At 39.2% G+C, this 23,003-nt stretch overlaps 1 protein-coding gene across 1 annotated transcript; it reads left to right on the forward strand.

The window, feature by feature from the left end:
• Positions 1-14,864: 14,864 nt before the first annotated feature.
• On the forward strand, positions 14,865-17,374 carry npy2r (neuropeptide Y receptor Y2). The gene is made up of 2 exons (XM_036583523.1): positions 14,865-15,582; positions 16,844-17,374. The coding sequence occupies exons 1-2, from the start codon at positions 14,986-14,988 to the stop codon at positions 17,372-17,374; spliced, it is 1,128 nt and encodes a 375-aa protein (XP_036439416.1). The 5' UTR covers positions 14,865-14,985.
• The last annotated feature ends 5,629 nt before the right edge of the window (positions 17,375-23,003 follow it).

Genomic DNA, 23,003 nt, shown 5'->3' on the forward strand with positions numbered 1-23,003 from the left:
TGCAATATACTATATTATGCAGGTCATGATAATGACAATGATTAACAAGCAATATATTATGTAGCCCTAGTCAGGGCTATTAGTTATAAAGAGTAGCAGTAATATTGTTATTTTGGGGAAAAAGAGTTATTGTTTCTCATTATGAATTAAAACTAATGGTTCCTTAACTAAAAACAGTGCTAACCAACAAATAGATTTCATCCATACTAGGTTGTAATCTTTCCAGGAAATACTAATAACTATTCAACAACCCACATCATGGAAATTTCCTCGATTTTTTAAAATACAGGTTGATTCAAAAAGATTCATCCGATTTCAAAGTGCCATATTTTTACAAGCGTGAGGCGCCTAAGAACCAATCACATACCAGTTGAAAGGGGGGGGGGTCATAGAGTTTCTGACTGTCACCGGATGATGGCTCCCTTCAGTCTGCGAGGAGATGGTGACCCTGAGCAGAAAGCATTTTGCGTTCTCCACTTCAATCAGAGTGAATCCGTCATAACTGTGCAATGTGATTTTCGTCGGCAGTGAACCTCCAACAGCTCAGAGCACTGGATGATCTCCGAAATCACATTGAAAAGAGCCGTGAGTACAACGACACCTGACATGCTCAATCGAGTATGGGATGAATTTGACTATGGCGTTGATGTTGTCCGTATAGCTGGAGGAGGTTCATATTGAGCACTTGTAGAATAACACAACAAACCTTATGCTGACTTAAACCATTTACAATTTTACTGCATTGTTCTGTAATAATTTACAAGTGAAATAAATCATTTTGAAATTGGATGAATCTTTTTGAATCACCCTGTAATATTGTTTAAGTTTCAAAACTTACCTTCACTCCCCAGTCCATATAGTCTATTTATGGAAAAGAAGGTGCAAAAACAGCCTGTTTAGAATTCATTGTTTTTGTGATGTCAAAAAAATCAACACATTTACATTTATCAGCCTATCCAGCCTATAGCAGTGTAGCCCCGCCCACTCACGCTGACGATATAAGGAGTGTTTCAGCTCAGACTGCTTTTTGAATAAGACACAATACAGGGCCAATCAAAACAGACCTCATGTACATATATCAGTCTTAAATGCACAGTCTCTTGAATTCTAACCTCAGGGGAAAAAATCTGAGAAAAATGTAAGATATGGGCCCCTTTAAATGATTCCATGATTTAATATAGGAGTCATGTATATTGTCATGTATATTGTCATGTATATTGCGCGTACATTGCATGGTTAACCTTTCTCCAAGTGTAGGGGCTTCTTTTCCATAGCTTATAAGCTTGGGAAAATACCAAAATGCCCTTTGCACCAACTCCATATGAAAAGAGCTGGAATTTTTTCATTATATTTACAGAGCCTACTTTCCTGGCTAGAGCTATTAAAGGGAGTGGAATGACAAAAAAGCCTCCAAGGAAAAGCTTCATAAGGCTCTGTTTCTGGTAATACACTTACAGACTGAAGCTCTTCTCTGTATGATTTTAAGACGTGCATGATTTGATTCTGACGCTGAGTTATTAAAAATCAATAACACATGTACCCAATCCACTTTCAATCAATTCATTTAGACCAGTGATTCAGTGATTTGCTGCTTAATCCTTCTAGATTCCCCATTGCATACATTACTTGAAATGTCTTCTCTTCTTACATTTTGTTGAATTATTTCTCACTTGTAACTCCTAACAAGATGTGAAATTGAACTGTTGAAAGTGCAGTTTCTAAACTTTCAATCCTGCCAAATTTGTCTTTGTAGGTAGAACTTATGATTTGTATGTAATAAATGTTGTTGCGCATAAAGTCTTCACACATTTTCAACATTTTTGCCAAACATTAAAAAGTCAGTGCAGACTCGAATTTGTTGATGCAGATTGTAAGTCTAATGTAAATGTAATTAGATTTGTAACTAACTCCCTGATTATTTAGGCAATTATGTAATTACATTTAAATAATCGTGTAAGGTTAACTGAATGTATATCAAAACCACAATAATAACTCCAGACCTGCTGAACAAAAGAAAATCAGTTTGTTTCATAGTGAGCACACAATTTCTTCATAGACTCCTTCACTAAAGGACCTACATCTGGGCAAATAAAGTACATTAATATTAACCCAATACATATACTATAATAAAGCAATAAGCCACGAGAGGCTGTGCGTTACAGTGATTTTATCATGGGAAGCGTGTTCTTAGGCACAATGTGACTAAAACTCCCTTCCCTGTGATAAAATCACAGTAAAGCACAGCCTCAAGTGGCTTATTGCTTTTATGAACCGGCAGCCAACATGAAATATGATAAAATAGAATTTTGTTCAGAAAATTATTTATTAATAATAATCTACATAAACAAGCATTCTGCCAAGAAATGTAGTTCCTCTACAGTGTGGTATCGTTGCCAAGCAACCATGGACTGCTTAATGAGGAGAGGAGCGTTTGGTCCCTCATCACTGTAATTCATTTCATGAACTTTTTGCTGTATAACAATGAACATATGATAACACAGCACTATTTAATGCAAAAACAATCGCTTTATAAGTGCTTTCTGGTCACCAAATTACCACTGCGAGTCTTATTTAGCACCAATCCAGCAATGCACTCTACAAATTATGATGTTTAGGTGTGTATTGGGTAAATCAATCACCGCAGTGGTGGATGCATGCCTGCACTATTGTCCTAACATGCTGGATGAGTTTCACAGGTATTACAAAGAATGGTCCTTTCATGTCTTACCTTTGATACATTAAAGTAACATTAGAAGTTTTCACGTTTTTACAAAACCCATTTCAGCCAAATTCGTAGACAATTGTCAATGACGTTAAACTGACACACTCTACAGGATGGAATCTCATTTTTACATGCACTCAGTTACATTTTTTAATTGCAACTGGAACTTCAGATTCAAACACTGGCGCACTGATAACAAACTGAGCTTGAGGCCCCGGCAGACAGCAGTGGTTGTTGTGCAGGGATTGGAGGGCTGAGAGTGTAATAATATGACTGGCCATAATACAATGACAGCACTCACAGAAAGTAAATCAAATTTTATTATCTTAACGGCTTAATAAATATTCTATCCCCATTTGATTGGGTAGGCCTGTTACATTTGGTGGCCTGAAACATTTTCATTCCTTATCCCAGGGACCATTTACACCACCATTTTGGTTCCAGCGATTTTGACATATTAAATATGGCAAATGTATTTTAACTTTATTTGTGTAAATAAGCAACAAATGAAACCAATATAAGTTTGGAACGCAACAAAATATACATTTTGACAATGAGGGGACATATCGCTGCTGCCGGAACAAAATCTGATATCTCATATTGTCGTTTTTCAGTTTTTGACAAAATTTGAAAATGCCTGTTGCCCTTTACATTGTGTGTAAATTTCATGAGGAACGGACCAAAAGAAACAGCCCAAAATGACAGAAAAAGTCTGGTTGCATTGACTTACCTTAAAAGTAAAGTACATTTTTTCCTTCTCCTGTAAAGTTGCCATTTCGGAAATACAAGGCTTTGTTCCGACAGCAGCGATATGCTGTCTCCAGCCATCTATCCATCCATTCATCCATCCATCCATCCATCCATCTGTCCGTCCATCTGTCCATCCAACTTGCCAACAGTGCAAATTAAGGGGGGATGGACATGGAGACATACCCTTTCTACTTTTTGAAATTATGTGAGATAGTTATGGGGACTGCAGAACGGACAAAAACTGTACATAGCTGAATTGCAAAAAAGCTGTCAGATATGAGTTATCACGTTGTTATCATCGCATTAGAAAGTTCAAATGAAACCCAAAATAAATTGTTGTTGTGCTTAGTTATAGTCAAATGAAAAAAGCGCTAACCTGCACTCAAATTGTTTTTAAAACTACTGTGTCATGATCATTTGTTGACCTATGCCATAACAGTCATTACTTAATTATCACTATATTTATTATTATTGATGTGTTTTGCAAAAACATTTATTACATGCAGATCAGCCTCAGAATTTTAGCGACACAATAAAAAGAAACAAATGCTGCTGTAACAGGCAGCAAAACTGAGTCTCTATACTGAATCTGTATGACATTGTTATTCCTGTTAATAATTACTATTATTGTATTTGTTTTGTGTTGTAATATTGACAAATACAGCTTGAGATACCAATATGATAAGTATAATTGTATACACTTAAAAAAGAGTTCATTAGTAAAGAAAATGGTTCTATAAAGAACCATGAACACTCAAAGAACCCTCTGCACGATTAAAGGGTTCTTTGCATCGGGAAAGGGTTCTATATAGAATCTTTTTGGAAAGGGTTCTATTTAGCACCAAAAAGAGTTCTTCTATTGTGTCAAGCTTGACCTCGTAACAATAAAAGAACCCCTTTTTGGTGCTGTATGTATTTCAAAAAGGTTCTATATAGAACCATCTACAGCAAGAATATACAGTGGTGTGAAAAAGTGTTTGCCCCCTTCCTGATTTCTTATTCTTTTGCATGTTTGTCACACATAAATGTTTCAGATCACTTAAATAGGACCTGCCTGACAAAGTGAAGTAGACCAAAAGATCCTCAAAAGCTAGACATCATGCTGCGATCTAAAGAAATTCAGGAACAAATGAGAAACAAAGTAACTGAGATCTATCAGTCTGGAAAAGGTTATAAAGCCATTTCTAAAGCTTTGGGTCTCCAGCAAACCACAGTGAGAGCCATTATCCACAAATGGTTAAAACATGGAACAGTGGTGAACCTTCCCAAGAGTGGCCGGCCGACCAAAATTACCCCAAGAGCACAGCGACGACTCATCCAAGAGGTCACAAAAGACCCCACTACAACATCCAAAGAACTGCAGGCCTCACTTGCCTCAGTTAAGGTCAATGTTCATGACTCCACCATAAGAAAGAGACTGGGCAAAAATGGCCTGCATGGCAGAGTTCCAAGACGAAAACCACTGTTGAGCAAAAAGAACAAAGGCTCAACTCAGTTTTGCCAGAAAACATCTTGATGATCCCCAAGACTTTTGGGAGAATGCTCTGTGGACTGACGAGACAAAAGTTGAACTTTTTGGAAGGTGTATGTCCCATTACATCCGGCGTTTCAGAAAAGGAACATCATACCAACAGTAAAATATGGTGGTGGTAGTGTGATGGTCTGGGGCTGTTTTGCTGCTTCAGGACCTGGAAGACTTGCTGTGGTAAATGGAACCATGAATTCTGCTGTCTACCAAAAATTCCTGAAGGAGAATGTCCGGCCATCTGTTCGTGACCTCAAGCTGAAGCGCACTTGGGTTCTGCAGCAGGACAATGATCCAAAACACACCGGCAAGTCCACCTCTGAATGGCTTAAGAAAAACAAAATTAAGACTTTGGAGTGGCCTAGTCAAAGTCCTGACCTGAATCCGATTGAGATGCTGTGGCATGACCTTAAAAAGGCGGTTCAGGCTTGGAAACCTTCCAATGTGGCTGAATTACAACAATTCTGCAAAGATGAGTGGGCCAAAATTCCTCCACAGCGCTGTAAAAGACGCATTGCCAGTTATCGCAAATGCTTGATTGCAGTTGTTGCTGCTAAGGGTGGCCCAACCAGTTATCAGGTTTAGGGGGCAATCACTTTTTCACAAAGGGCCCTGTAGGTTTGGATTTCTTTTTCCCCTTAATAGTAAAGATCTTCATTTATGAACTGCATTTTGTGTTTACTTGTGTTATCTTTGTCTAATATTTAAATTTGTTTGGTGATCTGAAACATTTGAGCGTTACAAACATGCAAAAGAATAAGAAATCAGGAAGGGGCAAACACTTTTTCACACCACTGTATTTAATGCAAAGAACCATACAGTCATACAAAGGGTTCGTTGAGTGTTCATGGTTCTATATAGAATCATTTTCTTTACTAAAGAACCCTTGAAGAACTATCTTTTTTTAACAGTGTAGGCATACTTTGTTTAGTCAGTTTTATAGCCCCCTGATGTTGGTCCCCCCTGACTTGTCAGATCAAATTTTCACCCCCACAACAAACCATCTAATCAGAGCACAAACTGTGCTGTTTTACTGGCTCTTTGCAAAAGATCACTGCTGCTCTTCCTCCTCTGATAGCTTCAGTCAATAAACCCACTTTATTAAGCTTAATCTTCTGCTCTTCATTAAACCCCAAGCGGGGGGCTTCTTTGGTCACCCGCACGTAAAACACAAATCATATAAAACACACAGAGGACACAGACCTGAGTTCTCAGGAGACATCCAAAGATAGAGTCAGGAGTCATGCCAATATCAGGGCCACTCACTCTAATAAACGTAATCCTATTTCTTTCATCAAGAGTAATGCTGTTTCCTCAGAATACCACAGTACAGAACAGGTAGATGTTGCTTTGACTGATAACTGTAAGCTACATTTTTTTTCTGCTAACCTCAAAGGATGTCTGAGGATAAAGCATGTTTTAAAATGGATTCAGCTTAAAAGTGAACATTAATAAAAATCAGGCATGAGTGGGCAGAAAAGATGACAGCTCTGTAGATCATGTCTGAGATTCTGATGCGGTGATATTTAGCAAAGGCTAAGAGGAATAATGATGAACGTTCAGTCGCAGCAGTTCCACGTGGCTGACGTTATTGATGTTGGAGCTGTTAAACAAAATGACGTTTTTTAGTCAATGTGTTTAAGTATGCCGGTGCTGTGTCAGACATTTAATTAAAAAGCTGGCGGAGGAAAGGAATCGATCACGGATTGAGATTCTGAAGCTACTGCTTCCTTTTAACTGAGGCGAGACATGCTTGCGGGTCTGTGGTAGGGGTGCATCGATACCGTTATTTTCACTGAGTATGAGCATGAGCACATTTTTTAGCTCTTGCCGATGCTGTCCGACACATAACTACTTACCTACTTAGAATTAAGTAGTTGTTAGTGTAAATTAGTGCAATGTACCTCATTAAATCACTTAAATCTAGCTCATTTTAAATGGCGTGCATTAGCTAGTTGTGCTACATTAGCTACCTTGGTTCGAGTAGCACTACTGCAGGTTTTGTTCCATGTCAGAAAAGCACTTCTGCACAGCTGTATGTAAAGTACATTTCATAGTTTTGATCCTCAGCTGTCTCTTTCAACAACAGCCTCTGTAGTACAGTGACTGGAATCATATCCGAGGCTAACGGATCCGAGGAGGTCATGACAGGGCCAACACTCGATACCAGTATCAGTATCGATGCATCCCTAGATATGCACTATAGACAGATTTACAGCAGTTCCGCCATTATGGTGAAATAACATGGCAAAGGGTGTTCTTTTTTCACAACCCATACTACAACAAAACCCGCCCTCCTGTGCTAGGACTGGCTAGTTGTTTGTAAATCTCCTGGGATTTGTTGGTAGCTAAAATCTTACATCTTGAGCTAGCACTGTGAATATGAAATTCTAACAAATCCTAGAGCTGGAGAGTGGGGTTTGGTGGAATATGGAAAGCAAAAAATAACTAGTTAGGCCATGAGAAATAACAACACAGAGGTTAGAGCCTGTCCTATGTGGTACCCTAAGCCCTGCGGTGCTCCAAGTCCAGGATGCACTTTGGTGGTGTCAACAATGCACAGACATACAGGCCAAGAGACCTTTTAAAAGCATCCATTTGGAACAGACTTGTACAGGCCGTCATGTGTCATAGCTGAGGAAATTAGGCTACCAATCGTACTTGTTGTTTTAAACCTAGAATGCATAAAGGGACTCAAATTGACCTGATAGGTTGTTACGTTTTTTTTTCAAAATCTTGTTTAGGAGTCGGGCGGCACGGTGGCGCAGTGGGTAGCGCTGTTGCCTCACAGCAAGAATGGCCTGGGTTCGATTCCTGGCCGGGCGACCAGGGTCATTTCTGTGTGGAGTTTGCCTGTTCTTCCCGTGTCTGCGTGGGTTTCCTCCCACAGTCCAAAGACATGCAGTCAGGCCAATTGGACGTGCTAAAATTGCCCCTAGGTGTGTGATTGTGTATGTCTGTCTGTCTGCCCTGCGATGGACTGGCGACCTGTCCAGGGTGTATCCTGCCTTCCGCCCAATGACAGCTGGGATAGGCTCCAGCACCCCACCGCGACCCAGAAGGATAAGCGGTTTAGATGTATGTATGTATGTATGTTTAGGAGTCTCATGACTATCTTTTCATTATGTCCCATATCAACTACTCTTCAGAATTTTCTTCAGACATCAGTTGTCATAGCCAATACTCAACTGTCAGCTCACTGTAATCACTGACCCAGGAGGGGTCCTCCTGGCCTCACCTTCACCCCAGCTCGTGTGTACATCCAGCAGTAAAGCATTCATTTCAACTATAATCTTGAAACACAGTAGTCATGTAAAAATAAGGTGGATAGACTATAACATTGCGAGAGAAAGAGCGAGCATAGGAGAGCAAAAGTGCACGTGCAATAGAACGAGAGCGAGAGGGACAGCAAATCAGAAAATACACGAAGGTAAAAAGCTCTAAAATACAGATCAAAACACCACGGTGGAATTATTTGTTTTAGTGTTACAAAGCATCAGTAAAACATATAACACTATGAAAATACATAAATTCTTTCTTGGTTAGTAGATACTGGAAAGTAGATGTAAAGAGATGGTTGATGAGGAAAGAAGAGCACTTTAATAATGGCATTACTGGGGAATCATCTGTTTTATTTTAAGCTAGACGCAATGTCTTCACTCATCTTTTCTCTTGTTTTTAATGATTTTGTTTACAAGACGAATCAATGATCAATGCTAAATTCCTAAAAGACTTGTTGATGTCTAGATCCTCACATTAAATAAGGTTTTTAAAATCTTGGGGAGATACTTGATACCAGTGTCGATATCGATGCATGCCTAGATCTGCACTATAGACAGACCTATAGTAGTTCCACCATTATGGTGAAATAATGTGGCCAAGCGTGTTATTTTTTTCACAACCCATATTAACCCCGAAACATTCCTACATTAAAATGGTCTGAGCATGAGATTTTTACATGTCCAGTCAACGCCCCTGCATTGACATTGTCCATGTTCAAGTTTTGTCTACAAATACAAATATGTCTACAATATATGAAAAATAGATTTTGAAACAAAGATACTCAGGTATTCTAAATCGACTAGCTAGAAAACTACTGGAGCTAATATTAGCTAGCTAGCAAATCTTAGTGAGTTAGCTAAAACTAGCTATTTAGCACATTTCGAGTGTTGCTTCTTTTGTATTACTGTTAGATTTGGTATTGAGAAACTGATTAACTGGGTAAATCCATTGATCAATAATCAATTATAATAATAAGTAAATAAAGAAATAAGTATTGATTATTTAAAATGCCATTCATTTCAGTGCCTCTTTGCCAAGTCAGAAAATGTCAGTTCCAATGCATTTAAACAGTCCTGAAATTCAACTTTCTTTACTGTATATGTACATCTCATCTACTCTAATAGCATGATTGAAAACATTTCATCATCAAATTTTTTTAATTATTTCATTAAGTTCAAGCTAAAAATGAAAGCAGCATACCCTTTCTTCGAAGAAATCCATTGATTCCAATACAGTTTAACTCCTTTTATGTATTTGCGTAGGTATTTTGGATCATGCATTGGGTCATGCATAGCTAATTTGATTATCTACAGTGGCTCTGTATAGACAAGCAAGGGTTTTTGGGGGATCCCAAGTTGGCTAGCTACTTCAGCGCTGGCTGAATGCTAACTCATTCAACACAGCGGCGCTGGTGCTGGCTTCAATGACAACAACATGCCTGGTTTGGACAATTTTGGAAATGTGGTCTTCTACATATTAACTGAGATCTTACACGTTTCCTATTTTCCACCAAACTCTTGGGAAACTTGGCAAGTTTTCAGACTTGCTAATATGTTGTGAAGTTTTTCAGAGGCATCCTGGGCAGAGTTACAGTTACTAGGCCTTGAAGGCCACCCTGAGGCAGAGCAGTGCTGCAGCTCTAGTTAGTTAAGAAGATCAGAGACAGAGGCTCGCCGTTTCCTGAGTGAAGCACGCTAAATAACCTTTCCCTGAATTTACATTTTTCAGCATAACGTAATCATTTTCAGGGGCCCCCTGGAGTTTTTATTTCGATACATTCAGGCAATCCAGGAGAGGTTTATTAGTGGGTCCCGGATCCCCAGGAACTCCCTGTATTTCGCACCTTGAAATTAATATAGCAACTCTCACCTGAATATCTTCTCCACCATGGTGGCTGGTCAGGCAGCTGTAAACAAACCCCTACACTTGGTCCAGGCCTGTACCACAAGAAATTTGGATAAGAAGTTCCTGCTGAGTCTGTGTCAGTGAAGTCCTCAGAAAAACAGACAATTAAACTCCAAAATGAGAAATGAGACACACTATGACTTCTTGTTTCTTACAGGCCCAAGCAAATGAAAACAGCAACAATACATGTAAGCCAAAGTTTACTAATGGTAGCTGCTAATAATAGTACTGTTATAACATTCGCAATGATATTTATGCAGTAGCCTGGCGACCGGGACTCTGAGCCCCTAATGCCCATTAGGTTAATACTGTCGAAAAGACTCCTAAACTTCCTAAAGTTCCCAATAGTACTACCGTGGAACTTCTTAGTACATCTAACAGAACACAATGAAATTAAACCCAAAAAGGAATGAGGAAGCCAAAGTGAATGATAAAAATGTGTCCTATATGGTAGACCACTTTTGTCACAAACATTTTGAGTATAAATAGAAGTTTGTTAATCATGTGAAAAGGCTAAGCACATATACACACACATAAACTGTAACTATACCCACCTCTGCTTTGAACTGAAGCCATTGCAACATTTTAATGAGATGAACACCCTTTTATTTAGCTACACAAAGCCTGCTGAACCGTAACTTAATTTTACACGTCACATGTGCCTGCATTATCATTTCCACCTCGTATGAGTCAACGCGATGGCCTGGTTTTTTGTGTAACGAGTCCCCTGGCTTCAGTATAATTGCATTTCCTGACATTGCAGCCTTCACTGTGAACAGCTGTAGTGTTTTTGTGAGAAGTGCAGTTGGACAACAAGGGACTGTCCTGACGGAAATGTCTGGCAGTGCCTATTAAATAATTAGCAGTAAGCCAAAATCCGATGAAATGAGAGAAAAGCGGTAACATGGCTTTTTTCTTGTTTTAGCAACCTTAATATTAAATTTAATTTAGATAATTGCCACACAATACACATTTTACACAGATGTAGGCCTAATAGTGCACTAATTTTGTGCAAATATGACAAGCAAGTAAAAGACACATTAGCATTGCTAAATGTACACAGCAAAATCTGCAGATATTCAAGATAAGACATGTTTGTATAACATGCGCTCACCAACTTAATCTTGGAAGTTGTCACACCTATATTGTGTCCACTCACAGCACAAAAGGAGGAGCGGGCAGTGGATTTTTCAATCGGCCTTAGCTAGCTAAGTCTTAGTAAGCTAAGTAGCTTTTTACGTAAATTAATTAAGCTAATTATGGTACATATTTAAGTTAGCATCAGATGCTAGTTGAAAGAAGCAATGCACATTGTAATTTATATTGATTTGAAGTGATTCTTGTATAGGGAATGTTCTATTATGGGAGAGGAGGCAATCTCAAATGGCTCCCTACTTCCTATTTTGTGCCCTGCATTGGTCATGGAATTATGTCTTCTACACCCCAGTAGTGTTGGTCATCCTCTAGACCATCAGTCGTCACAGGACGCTGTTGGCAGGATATTTTTGGTTCTCAGTCCAGCAGCACTGCTGTGTCTGATCCACTCAACACACACTAACACACCATGATCCACCACCCAAATAGTACCTGCTCTGTGGTAGTCCTGAAGAACAGGGTAAAAGGGGGCTAACAAAGTATGCAGAGAAACAGATGGACTACAATCTGTAACTGTAGAACTACAAAGTGCTCCTGTATGGTAAGTGGAGCTGATAAAATGGATGAGTGTAGAAACAGGTTTTAATGTTATGGCTGATTGGTATATAATGCTCTATTTGGGTATAAAAGACATTATTACACGACCTACATAGTGCACTACTATATAGGGAGTAAGGAGCCATTTGAGATGCAGCCTGTTTTCTGCACTGGGGCCCCATAAAATCCTAGCCACATGAGAGCCGGTTTATGAGGAACCCGGCCTCTTCCTATTTTCCTCGTTTTATCAAAAACATGACTACAAAACACCAGAGGGCGCCCGCGAGCGAGTCCTCAATGAATGGGAGTTAATGGAGCTAAACGGCTAAAAACGAAAAGTTAAAATAGTTTCTAATCACTCGCCCAGAACTTTCCTTTAATTTTAGAAAGTAGAAGGATGTATTTCATTTTAAAAGTAAAAAAGAAAACTCAGCTGTATGTTTCCTTTTTCTACAGCAAACAGCTTTTGGGCAGCAGGACACTAACATTACTGCTACTGAGTGCTGATTGATTGGCGAGCGGAGCAGCTCATTGGCTGTTCGCGCTCACTGATGTCATGAGGCGCCATTTTAAACTCCTGAGTTCTAAAGCTCTAAAATATAACAGCGGTGTTAACGCTTTATGCTGTTCTGTGTTCCGGAAATGATTGTATTGTTTTATCTTAAAAATGTTTAAGCATTTATAAACTATGATTTTGCTCAAATGCTCCATCTCGGGAGCGCCCTCTAGAGTTTGAGAAACCCGGAAGACATTACAGAGAGGTAATTCTCCTCTGGTCACGCAACTGTTTTGCTGTTTTTATCACGCGCAAAGCGTGCGCCCCCTAGAGCATATAAAGGCGTTGCAAGTGAAGGTGCCCCTATGAGAGCACGTGGGTGTGGAGATGAGCGTTTCCTCCGGGCACGCGCTCCCTCCCGCCCTCACGAGCGCTTCTAATGAGCGGGAGAAGAGCGTCCTACGCAGGGAGTCAAGTTCAGCATTTTCGCTCTCTTAAGCAGAGACTCCAGCATGGATGCATCGCCTCTGAACGCACTTCTCTTTCGTTCTCTGTGGAGAGTTTTAGGAGCTCATCGCTTTCTTCTGTGAACTCACTGGAGGATCTACACCGTGGAGCAGGTGAGCTGATGGAACTTATCTGTTTAGTCGACTGGCAGCTGAAACGTTTTTCAGCGAATATAACTCACTGAGTAGACTTACTGGGATTTATAGAAATCAGTGTTTACCTACGCAGATTTACATAGAAGTAAAGACATGAATCCACTTACCTGAAGATATTTTCAGATGTTATTGATGTACATCCTGGGCTGTTTTCGCGGCTTTTCTCCAAATGACTGGTCGATGGTCTGTAATTTGTATGAAGTATGTGATTAATTAAGCTTAATTATGTAGGTACACTGAAATGAATAGGCTGTTTGCATCGCCACAGTTAGCATTACAGCAAGGAATCCTGCTTAATGTTCTAGATATTCTGTGCTGTTGTTAAAGCTTTGAAAGACCAGTGGAGCAGATGAAGCCATCTGTAAATGCATGGCTGCACCCTCATCAGTGAGGATGGTAGTACTTAGCTGTTTAATGGCTTTGGCTGTGGAAAGTAAAGCTCAATGCACTTAAATAAATAAAAAACAAGAAACATTGGCAGTTATTTGACCATTTGCCTGATGATATTTCATATATACATATAACATGAACACACGTGTGTATGTGTGTGTACATATATATATATGTATACAAAGTCTTTGAAAGGCTACATACTCATTCAGGGTGGTTTGATGTGACATGCTCCATTCTAGAGACACACGGTCAGAATTGTTTGGTGGTGATAGGAACCAGACCTCTGAGATATTTAATGCCTCCAAGGCTGGCTTTACACAGTAAACTGTCATGCAAATACTAGCATGTTGTGAGTTGCAGGCAAAATAAATTCCTTGGAATTTGTCAGTTGCACAAAGCAGTTCAAAAACAGTCACATGCAACACATTCAGTTATTCCACTATTTAGCCATATTAATAGCTCATGTTCTCACTTTGTCATCTATGACATTATTTATACATATTATGTATATATATATATATATATATATATATATTATATATATATATATATATATATATAATATATGCGTGTGTGTGTATGTATGTATGTGTATGTGTATATATATATATATATATATATATATATATATATACACACACACACACACACAAGGTTCTTTACTATGTATTTGAGTTTTTGTAATCTGTGTGTACTACACATTTGAAAATTCATATTTCAATTATGGCTGTGCTGGATGCTGCAATGGCTACTTAATTAGGAATAAAAATAAATAATCTAGCAACATAGATCAGCTGGCCAGTTAAGCTGATTACAGAAAGCGTAGCTTCAAGAAACGTATGTTTGTTCTTCTGTCTCAGGGAGCTAACAAATTAAAAAAAAACAAAAAACTGTCAATCTTGCATTTTGTCAACCAGGAGGATCTTTCTTAAAATCTTGGCCTAAAACATATTTTTTTTAAAATCCATTCATGGTGAAGAGGTTTGTGCAGGGTTTTGTGAGGCAAAGTAGATCCTAAAGAAAACTTTTTTCATCAAATTTACCACTATTTTACCATAATAAGTGTTATTTTATATATATATATATATATATATATATATATATATATATATATAATAACACTTATTATGGTAAAATAGTGGTAAATTTGATGAAAAAGGTTTTCTTTAGGATCTACTTTGCCTTTCAAATATATATATATATAAAGTTAGAAAAGATGTGTAGATTTACTGGTCATTTTCAGTAGTAAATAAAATGGCTATATTTGTGGTGTTGACAGTGTAATCCCTGGTTCCTATCACCACCACTGTAAAGAAATCTCGTTGGTAAGCTTCTCCACAATTAATCATTTCAGATGAAACCACTCTGATTGACATCTCAGCGATTAAACTGTAGAGCAAGTGTGAGAAATCAGTGGAATTCCCTTGTTATTGTTATGGGCTTTTTTTTAAAGAACTCTGATTAACCAGTTATCCATCAAACATGACTGTGTTATGATGGTGACAGTCCTAATTGCCATCACCTTCTTGTTGTCTCCTTGTGCAGTTTTTGTGCATGGATGCCAAGCATGGATATAAGAAGCCAAGAGAACACCAATGGCTCTTTCGCTGCCCCCTCAAATTGCTGCACCCTGGCAAACTTTCAGGTTGAGGGTGATTTACTGGATGGTCTGGAGGACAGCACAAAGCTAATCGGTGTTCAGGTGGTTCTGATCTTGGCGTACAGCACCATCATTTTGTTTGGAGTGACCGGGAACTCCTTGGTCATCTATGTTGTCTACAAGTTCCGAAATCTGCACACGGTCACCAACTTCTTCATCGTGAACCTGGCCGTGGCGGACCTGCTGGTGAACGCGTTGTGCTTGCCGTTCACGCTGATGTCCACTCTCTACGGCGAGTGGAAGTTCGGTCAAGCCATGTGTTACCTGCTGCCCTACGCACAGGGGCTAGCCGTTAACGTCTCCACCATCACGCTCACCGTAATAGCCCTGGACCGCTATCGCAGCATTGTCCACCATATGGAGACCAAAATGTCCAAAGACGTCTGCGCCGTGGTCATCGCCGTCACGTGGGTGTCTAGCGCCGTGCTGGCTAGCCCGCTAGCCATCTTCCGCGAGTATGTGACCTTTGATGTGACGCCCGAGCAGAGCATTCAGGTAAAAGTGAAATTTTAACATCACATGCAATATAAATATTTGAAATTTCCATGATACACAATATAGTGTTTCCCACAGGTCTGAAATAAACATTAGTGGGCTTAGGAGCTTATATTTGTACAGATATCCAATATATTTGTTCAAAAAGGGAGGGGCTGTATTGCCCAAGTATAGCCTACGTGCACATATAAAATAGGCATATATTTTTCTGAGGTTTGTGAACAAGTTAAATTCTTTGAAATTCAACATGAATTTTGAATTCAATGCAAAAATAAAGTACTTACATTCATGCATTTAGCAGATGACCATACAATTTAAGCATGTTACAAAGGTTGGCAAATATAGGATTAGGAGTCTAGACCAAGGACTCTTATTGGTGCACCATGTTGTGCTTGCCCAGTCTGCCATGGGGAGGGCAGCGGTAATTTAAGAAGGAAAGGAAGAAAAAATAATCAAACAACTGGTAAGAATAAATGAATACAATAAGATAATGACAAATAACAGGCATGATATTGATCGTGATAATGCATGACCTAAAGTGTTCTATTGCTTTCATTTCATTGCACAGTAGTGCAAAATAAGGAAAAAACCAAAGCAAAGAAGCCCTGAACATTATATCAAATGTGCTTTTGCGTTATGGATAGAACCATAAAACTGTTGCATCAGGTTCAGGTTCAGCTCAGCTCGCCAGATCAACCTGACTGTCCTTTTGCTCCAGCTAGTCTTTAAATCATTTCACAGCCCATTTTGATAAACTGTTCTCTGTGTTAATTTTGGCTAACTCCAGTTGGTTTAGCTGTCCCACTGTCACAGGTGCCGACCAAAAAGCTTGCTCAGGGCAATGACAGATTCAGAATTGGATGTAGTTCTGCTGTCACACTCTTCTTCAGAATCTGACCCAATGAACTGCATGCCCAAGTTATCTAATTGTCCATTTCCTGTTTTTTTGTATATACTAAAGTAGAAACCTAGTAACGGTTAGCTGCAGAGTAAATGGCTCTTCAAACAGCCTGTGACAATAAATAAGAAAACAAATCATGGACAGACAAAGCGGCACAGGCTCATGCCAGGTGGTCCGTCAGGTGAGCTCAACCCCAAGAATCCATCTTGTGCATTCGCAAGATGAACATAATCCATTCATGAGACTAATGAATTACAGAAGTACTGATTGATATTTATGGAATACTCAGAAAAGTATACTGATAAGAAATTTATCACGATAATAAATAACATCATCATATTACCCACCGTTTACGTCCAGGGTTGTGCCGAGAAGTGGCCCGGCAGCAGCGCGGATGGCACCGTCTATAGCGTCTCCATGTTCTTCCTGCAGTACGGCCTGCCGCTCTCCGTCATCTCCTTCGCCTACACTAGGATCTGGACCAAGCTTAGGAAGCACGTTAGCCCTGGCGGAGGTCGAAGTGACCGCCACAGGCGCCGACAGAAGACCACGAAGATGCTGGCCACCGTGGTGGCGGTCTTCGCCATCAGCTGGCTGCCTTTCCATGCCTTCCAGCTGGCCGTCGACATCGACACCAGCGTGCTGGAAATGAAGGACTTCAAGCTGCTCTACACAGTGTTCCATGTCATTGCCATGTGCTCGGCGTTCGCTAACCCCATCCTCTATGGCTGGATGAACAGGAACTATAGGGGCGCCTTCGCGGCTGTGTGCAAGTGTGGTCCGGTGGAGAGCAGACTCAGGAGGGTGCATAGCAGAGACACAGTGAGGGAAAAGGCTCTCACACACCAAAGTACGATTAGCGTGTTGACACAGGCTAACACGCACCTCTGACTCTGGCTTTATACTGAACTGATTTACACGATTGTTCTTACCCTTACGCCCAGTGTAGTCGATCAGCCAGGATGTGCTTGATATCCGAAGTTTGCTTGTTTCATTTATCACTGGAGCCATGAAGCTAATGCTTTGTTTGTCACCAGATGGGGACCAGGTAGTTTCTGACTTCCACATAGGAAAAATCCATTTGAACAGCAATCCAGCTCCCAGTTTTTCAGGAACTTTGACTGTTTAAGTTGCCAGGATGTAACTTCAACAGGGCAACCCTAAATAACAAGAAGCGCTTTACGCAGAATTTTTAGTTGATGTTCGTGTATAATATGCTGTTTGTATGTGACATCTCTAAAGACAGAGAGATAGACTTAAGTCATTCTGCACCAGAGGTTTAGTCAAACTATGTGCTTTCATGTCAATATCAGCACAATTATTAATGGTTAACTGCCATATCCTACATTCACTTTTAAACTACATAAAGAACGTAACTCTTTAAATGTGGTGTAAAGGCTTTTAAAGAGACTTTTATGTGTCCACGGCGGCCAAAAGAGTGCTGTGGGTGTCAGTTTTTTTACTGACCTCAGTTCTCAGTTGCCATGAACACAGCACAGTGCTGCTAACAAGCAACCTGCACTGTGCAAACTACATATTTACTTTAAAGTACATGTGGTATCTGACACTGTATGACATATTGTTATCTATATATACACATATGCATAAAAATGGATGAAAATTCAGGCTTCAAGATGGCTGCTACTGCTGTTTTTAGCTATGTGTCAGAAACCACAGAAGCAAGATTATTTGGGATTAATTAACAACTCTACAACAGTCTGAAACGTGCAATGATTTAGGCATGCAGTTTGCACAGTGCAGTTTCATTCACAGTACATGTTCGCTTCATTAGCCCCGTAGCTCCAGTGCAAAACTAATGAAGCAAACATGTCTAGGCTGATCAACTACATTTGGCTGAAATGGAAAAGTTGATTATTTGCTGAACTATTGCTCTCTCAGTAGACTTTGTTGTGTATCGTTCTGTAGTTGGCATCATGTCCCTATTAGGAATGGCATTTTTGCGCTTTGTGGTAAAAAAAAAATGTGGAGTCAAATATGAAAAGTAAATATGCATATTGCTACATACATGCTACTAGCAAGCCAACACTCTGTGCATTAAAAAAAGTCTACTAAACTTCATCCATCTCTATTATATACCAACACCAGCAGGTTTGTGTGAGATATTTCATCCATCCATCCATCCATCATCTAAACCGCTTATCCTTCTGGGTCGCGGTGGGGTGCTGGAGCCTATCCCAGCTGTCATTGGGCGGAAGGCAGGATACACCCTGGACAGGTCGCCAGTCCATCGCAGGGCAGACAGACAGACATACACAGTCACACACACCTAGGGGCAATTCAGCATGTCCAATCAGCCTGACTGCATGTTTTTGGACTGTGGGAGGAAACCCACGCAGACACGGGGAGAACATGCAAACTCCACACAGAAACGACCCTGGTCACCCGGCCAGGAATTGAACCCAGGCCCTTCTTGCTGTGAGGTGACAGCGCTACCCACTGCACCACCGTGCCACCCGTGAGATATTTCAGTGAAGTTAAAAATAAATTATAAATTAAAAAAAAAAATAAATAAATAAATTAAATTATAAAATGATAAATTATTTGGAAGATTTAAAGACTGAAAACTCACAACTGTACATGTTTCAGCTCCCCCTGTGAATATGTAAAAGACAAAATCAGCGGTTAGTATCTGACTGTCCCATTGGTTTCTCTGATTAATCCCAATTTACTGTGGTATGTCGTGTTAAGGCAGTGTGAAATGAGAATGGTAGCCCAATGTGATTGTTAAATGTTTGTTCCCATAAGATATGTATGTCCAACTGCTGTGTGTCATATGTATTAATGTACATAGCAAGGAGATCATGAAGAATGTCATTTATAAGTAGATTCAGGAGTCTAAAATACTGTAAATAAGAAGTGTGTTATACTTTTTCTAATTTATAGAGAAACAAACATGATAAACCAGGGATATGACAGATGCCAGGCTGTCTAGTTGCTGCATCTGCACTGCATCTTTTTTATTTAATTGTCAGTAAAAGGACGTGCAAGCACTGGTCAGTTTACAAATGCTGATATGGGACAAGTTTTGTTGGAAAGGGAAAATTGTGCAGTAATTTCTGCTGTAATCCTAACACGATACTTCACAAAATTTTTTACGATATGTGATGTCACAATATTTATTTATTTATTTATTGTTACATCTGATGTTACAACAGACAATGTAAGCCCATATTTTAAAAATACTATCAAAAACTAAGAATTCAGTGACTTGTATTTAACATCTTACACATTGTGCTGCACTAAATCCAATTAAACAAGACTAAGTATGCTCTCTTTAATCAAACATGCAGGATTTTAAGTACTGGCAGTATCCAAGATATGCTCAGAAAAGCATATTGTGACATACTGTGATGTAATTAATCACCAAAATGATAAAGTGTCATATTTCCCAGTTCTAATTGAGAAAAATTGAGGTATGAACGCTTTGTAACGCATATACACAACACTCACATGTCAATGTTGTTTCATCAATAAAACGAGGCAGATGTATTTAAGTCAATAAAGTCTCTCAAGTCCTCCACCCCCCCACCCCCCACCCCCACCCCCCCCAATCAATTCATATACAGTGTCTTGGAAAAGTCCATCTGGCAGACAATATTGGACAATTTCAAACCGCTTTGCTGGAAAACTGGACATGCTGCACACTAGCAGTGTAGTGATTAGAGATTTACTTGAAGCTGCAGGCCGTACTTTCATCAAGCGAGACACTCTTTCAGTGTTACTAAGCATAACACCTAGAATTCATACATGGTTGATGTACACTGGACCTGACTGGACAGCCTAAACCAGGGGTCGGCAACCCAAATGTTAAGAAGCCATTTTGTCATTTCAACAAAAATCTAAGACTGTTTATGACGCTGAAGTCTCCTCTCATTCTCCAGCTTCTTGTTCTAATTTTCGCGTTCCACCTTAAATAATGCCTGAGGCGCCAGAACGTAACTGCTGCACCTTTTAAGGTGCAACGGGAGAATTCTAATAAGAATCTTCAGCATTGTGACTTTTTTTAGTGTTTCTAGTTGCAGATTAAACTTATTAAATCTTTCTGCGTTTTCGTTAGCTATTAGCTAGGCGAGACTGTTGGCTGCGTTGCTGTGTGACCAACAGCCTGTGCGCCAACCTTCAGGGTCAAGATCTGGTGAATTAGCAGTTATAGGCTACATTGACCATTTATTCCTAAAACTAATTCTATTTCTAACAGGAAGTGGAAGCTTGTAGCACACTAATTAGCACTGCGTGAACTGCATGCCTAAATCATCACACATTTACCTCTGTGCTAAGTAATCTCAAGTAGACTTGTTTATGTGCCTTCTAACATTGTAACATACCGTTACATATAAAAACGCACAAAAGTATGGAAAAAAGGCTTCGAGATGGCTGCTACAATTGTCTTTAGCTTTGTTATGTACTGTCCAGTTTTATAGATAATAGCATGTCCTACATGGTCAGAAACCACTTAAGCCAGTCTTTTGAGATTGCTTAAAAACTTGACATGAACTTGACATGATCACACACTTGACATGAGGCAAGTGTGTGATTTGAGCTTCCACTGGAAAAGTATAAGCTTTTCCATTCCATTATTTGTAAGCTACATTAGCTGAAGAAGCAACAATAGACAACATGTATTGGCTGATTGCCTGAATCAGTGGGGAAAACTGTTTATCTTAGGCCAAACAGTACTGTGCAAAAGTCAAAGACTACTTTTCATTTATTTAATTTTCCTGTCAAATCGGCCTTTACGTACAAGTTATTCATTTTTCAATGTCAGGAAAAAAATCAGGAAACATAAATTTAACAGAAAATTACACAAAAGCCTCAAAAACTATACAGTTCATAATATCAGATTTTGTGTTCAGTAATTAGCTTTACCTTTATTACAGCTTACACTGTTTTTTAGGAAACCTGCTTTCAGTTTTTCATAGAAACCTGCAGGGATATTTTTCCACACCTCAAAAGTTCAGTCTTAGAATTTGTTTGCGTTTTCTGGCTATCATGATCTAAATAAACCCAAACACATTCAATGATGTTGAGGTCTGCACTCTGGGGCGGTCAGTCCATTGTTCTGAGAGCACCAGCAACTTCTTCATTTGCAAATGTTCTTCTTTTTTGTCTATTTCCTGTTCTCAGTAACTCAGAGTTGCCTTCTCACAGTGGAAGGATGGACAGAAACACGTGAGGCTTTTTTTCAGATCTGAAGCAGCTTTTCTCCTGTCTCTCAAAGATGTTTATCTGATAGGGACAGTTTTCGTGGTTTTGGTGGTTTCTTTATATATCTCTATAAATTTTTTGAACTTCAGTTTTGGAAAGTCTTTAGAACGTCTGTCTTTTCAGTTATTTCTCTGTGACTCTCCTTTTCCTTATGCAAGCAGATAATCTTCCATCTAATCTCCTCAGAAATATCTCCTGGAAAATTACAAACTTGCATTTAATGGCCCTGACAGGAAATTAATAAAACAAAGGAGGGTGTGTGACTTTTGAACAGTACTGCATGTAATTAGGTTAAAATAGTCAGATGATCCAATGACCACACAGGCCAACACTGACTGGGACTAAATCACAGTACTGAAAAGTGTACAAAATATGCCTCTTTTCACCCTAAAAGAGGTTAATTCCCTAAAAAAGCCACCTCTCCTGACATCAGAATTCTCATAAAAATTTCAGCTTGCCATCCAAAATTCTGCCCAGTTTCAGGGGCTTTGGCTATCGATCTACCCAATCGCTTTCCTATTTATTGTTCCTCAGCCTCAGAAGGCAAAAAAGATGGCAGTAACATTATCCCAACGAGGCCGCTATTGAGTTTCTGTCAGCAGGATTGATGGAGACACAAAGCTGCTCATCTTACTGCGTGCGTAATTAAAGCACCAACTGACATAATCTTGATTTAATTTTCCCTGGAGAAAGGGCTTTACTGCACAACAAGAACAGCCGCACTTAATGTACTAATGATGGATTCATTTTGGATGGTTTGTAGACTCAGAAAAGAGGGAGGGATGCATTAACTTAGAATTTCGGAACAGGAATGTATTAGGGATAAGGAAATCATATTCATCAGGATATTTATCACAAAAATGGGCATTAGGTGGATAGTCCTTGTCTGATATGCCTTATGAGACCAGTTAAGGGGTTTCATTGTGCTGCCATCTAGTGCTAATATCATATTAAGACCACAGTGTATTTCTGGGTAGTATGTGATTTGAATTACTGAAATTCCACACTGTGTCTGTATTGTTATATATTGTGATTACAATATAACTTACACTATATTAAAACACAATGGTAATGTGAAGTACTGTGCAAAAGTACTATTTATATTTAATACTGAATCTCAAGTGAAAATGTACAAAAAGTAAGGATGCCTTTCATTTTCCAATGAATTAATATTTAATATTATTAATATTTTTCAGGACATATTTTTAAAGAGATTAAATATACAGGATTTTCCAAAACTGAATTCAAAAAGTGGGCTGGGCAATAGGACAATATATATCGTTATTGAGATAAA

The sequence above is a fragment of the Colossoma macropomum genome, unplaced genomic scaffold (assembly GCF_904425465.1).
Source record: "Colossoma macropomum unplaced genomic scaffold, Colossoma_macropomum, whole genome shotgun sequence".
NCBI classification, from domain to species: Eukaryota; Metazoa; Chordata; class Actinopteri; order Characiformes; family Serrasalmidae; genus Colossoma; species Colossoma macropomum.

Bases quoted from the DNA above. Each gene is read 5' to 3' on its own strand.
- npy2r (XM_036583523.1), top strand. From the start codon at position 14,986: ATGCCAAGCATGGATATAAGAAGCCAAGAGAACACCAATGGCTCTTTC. The intron at 15,583-16,843 runs GTAAAAGTGAAA...GTTTACGTCCAG, and splicing joins CGCCCGAGCAGAGCATTCAG to GGTTGTGCCGAGAAGTGGCC.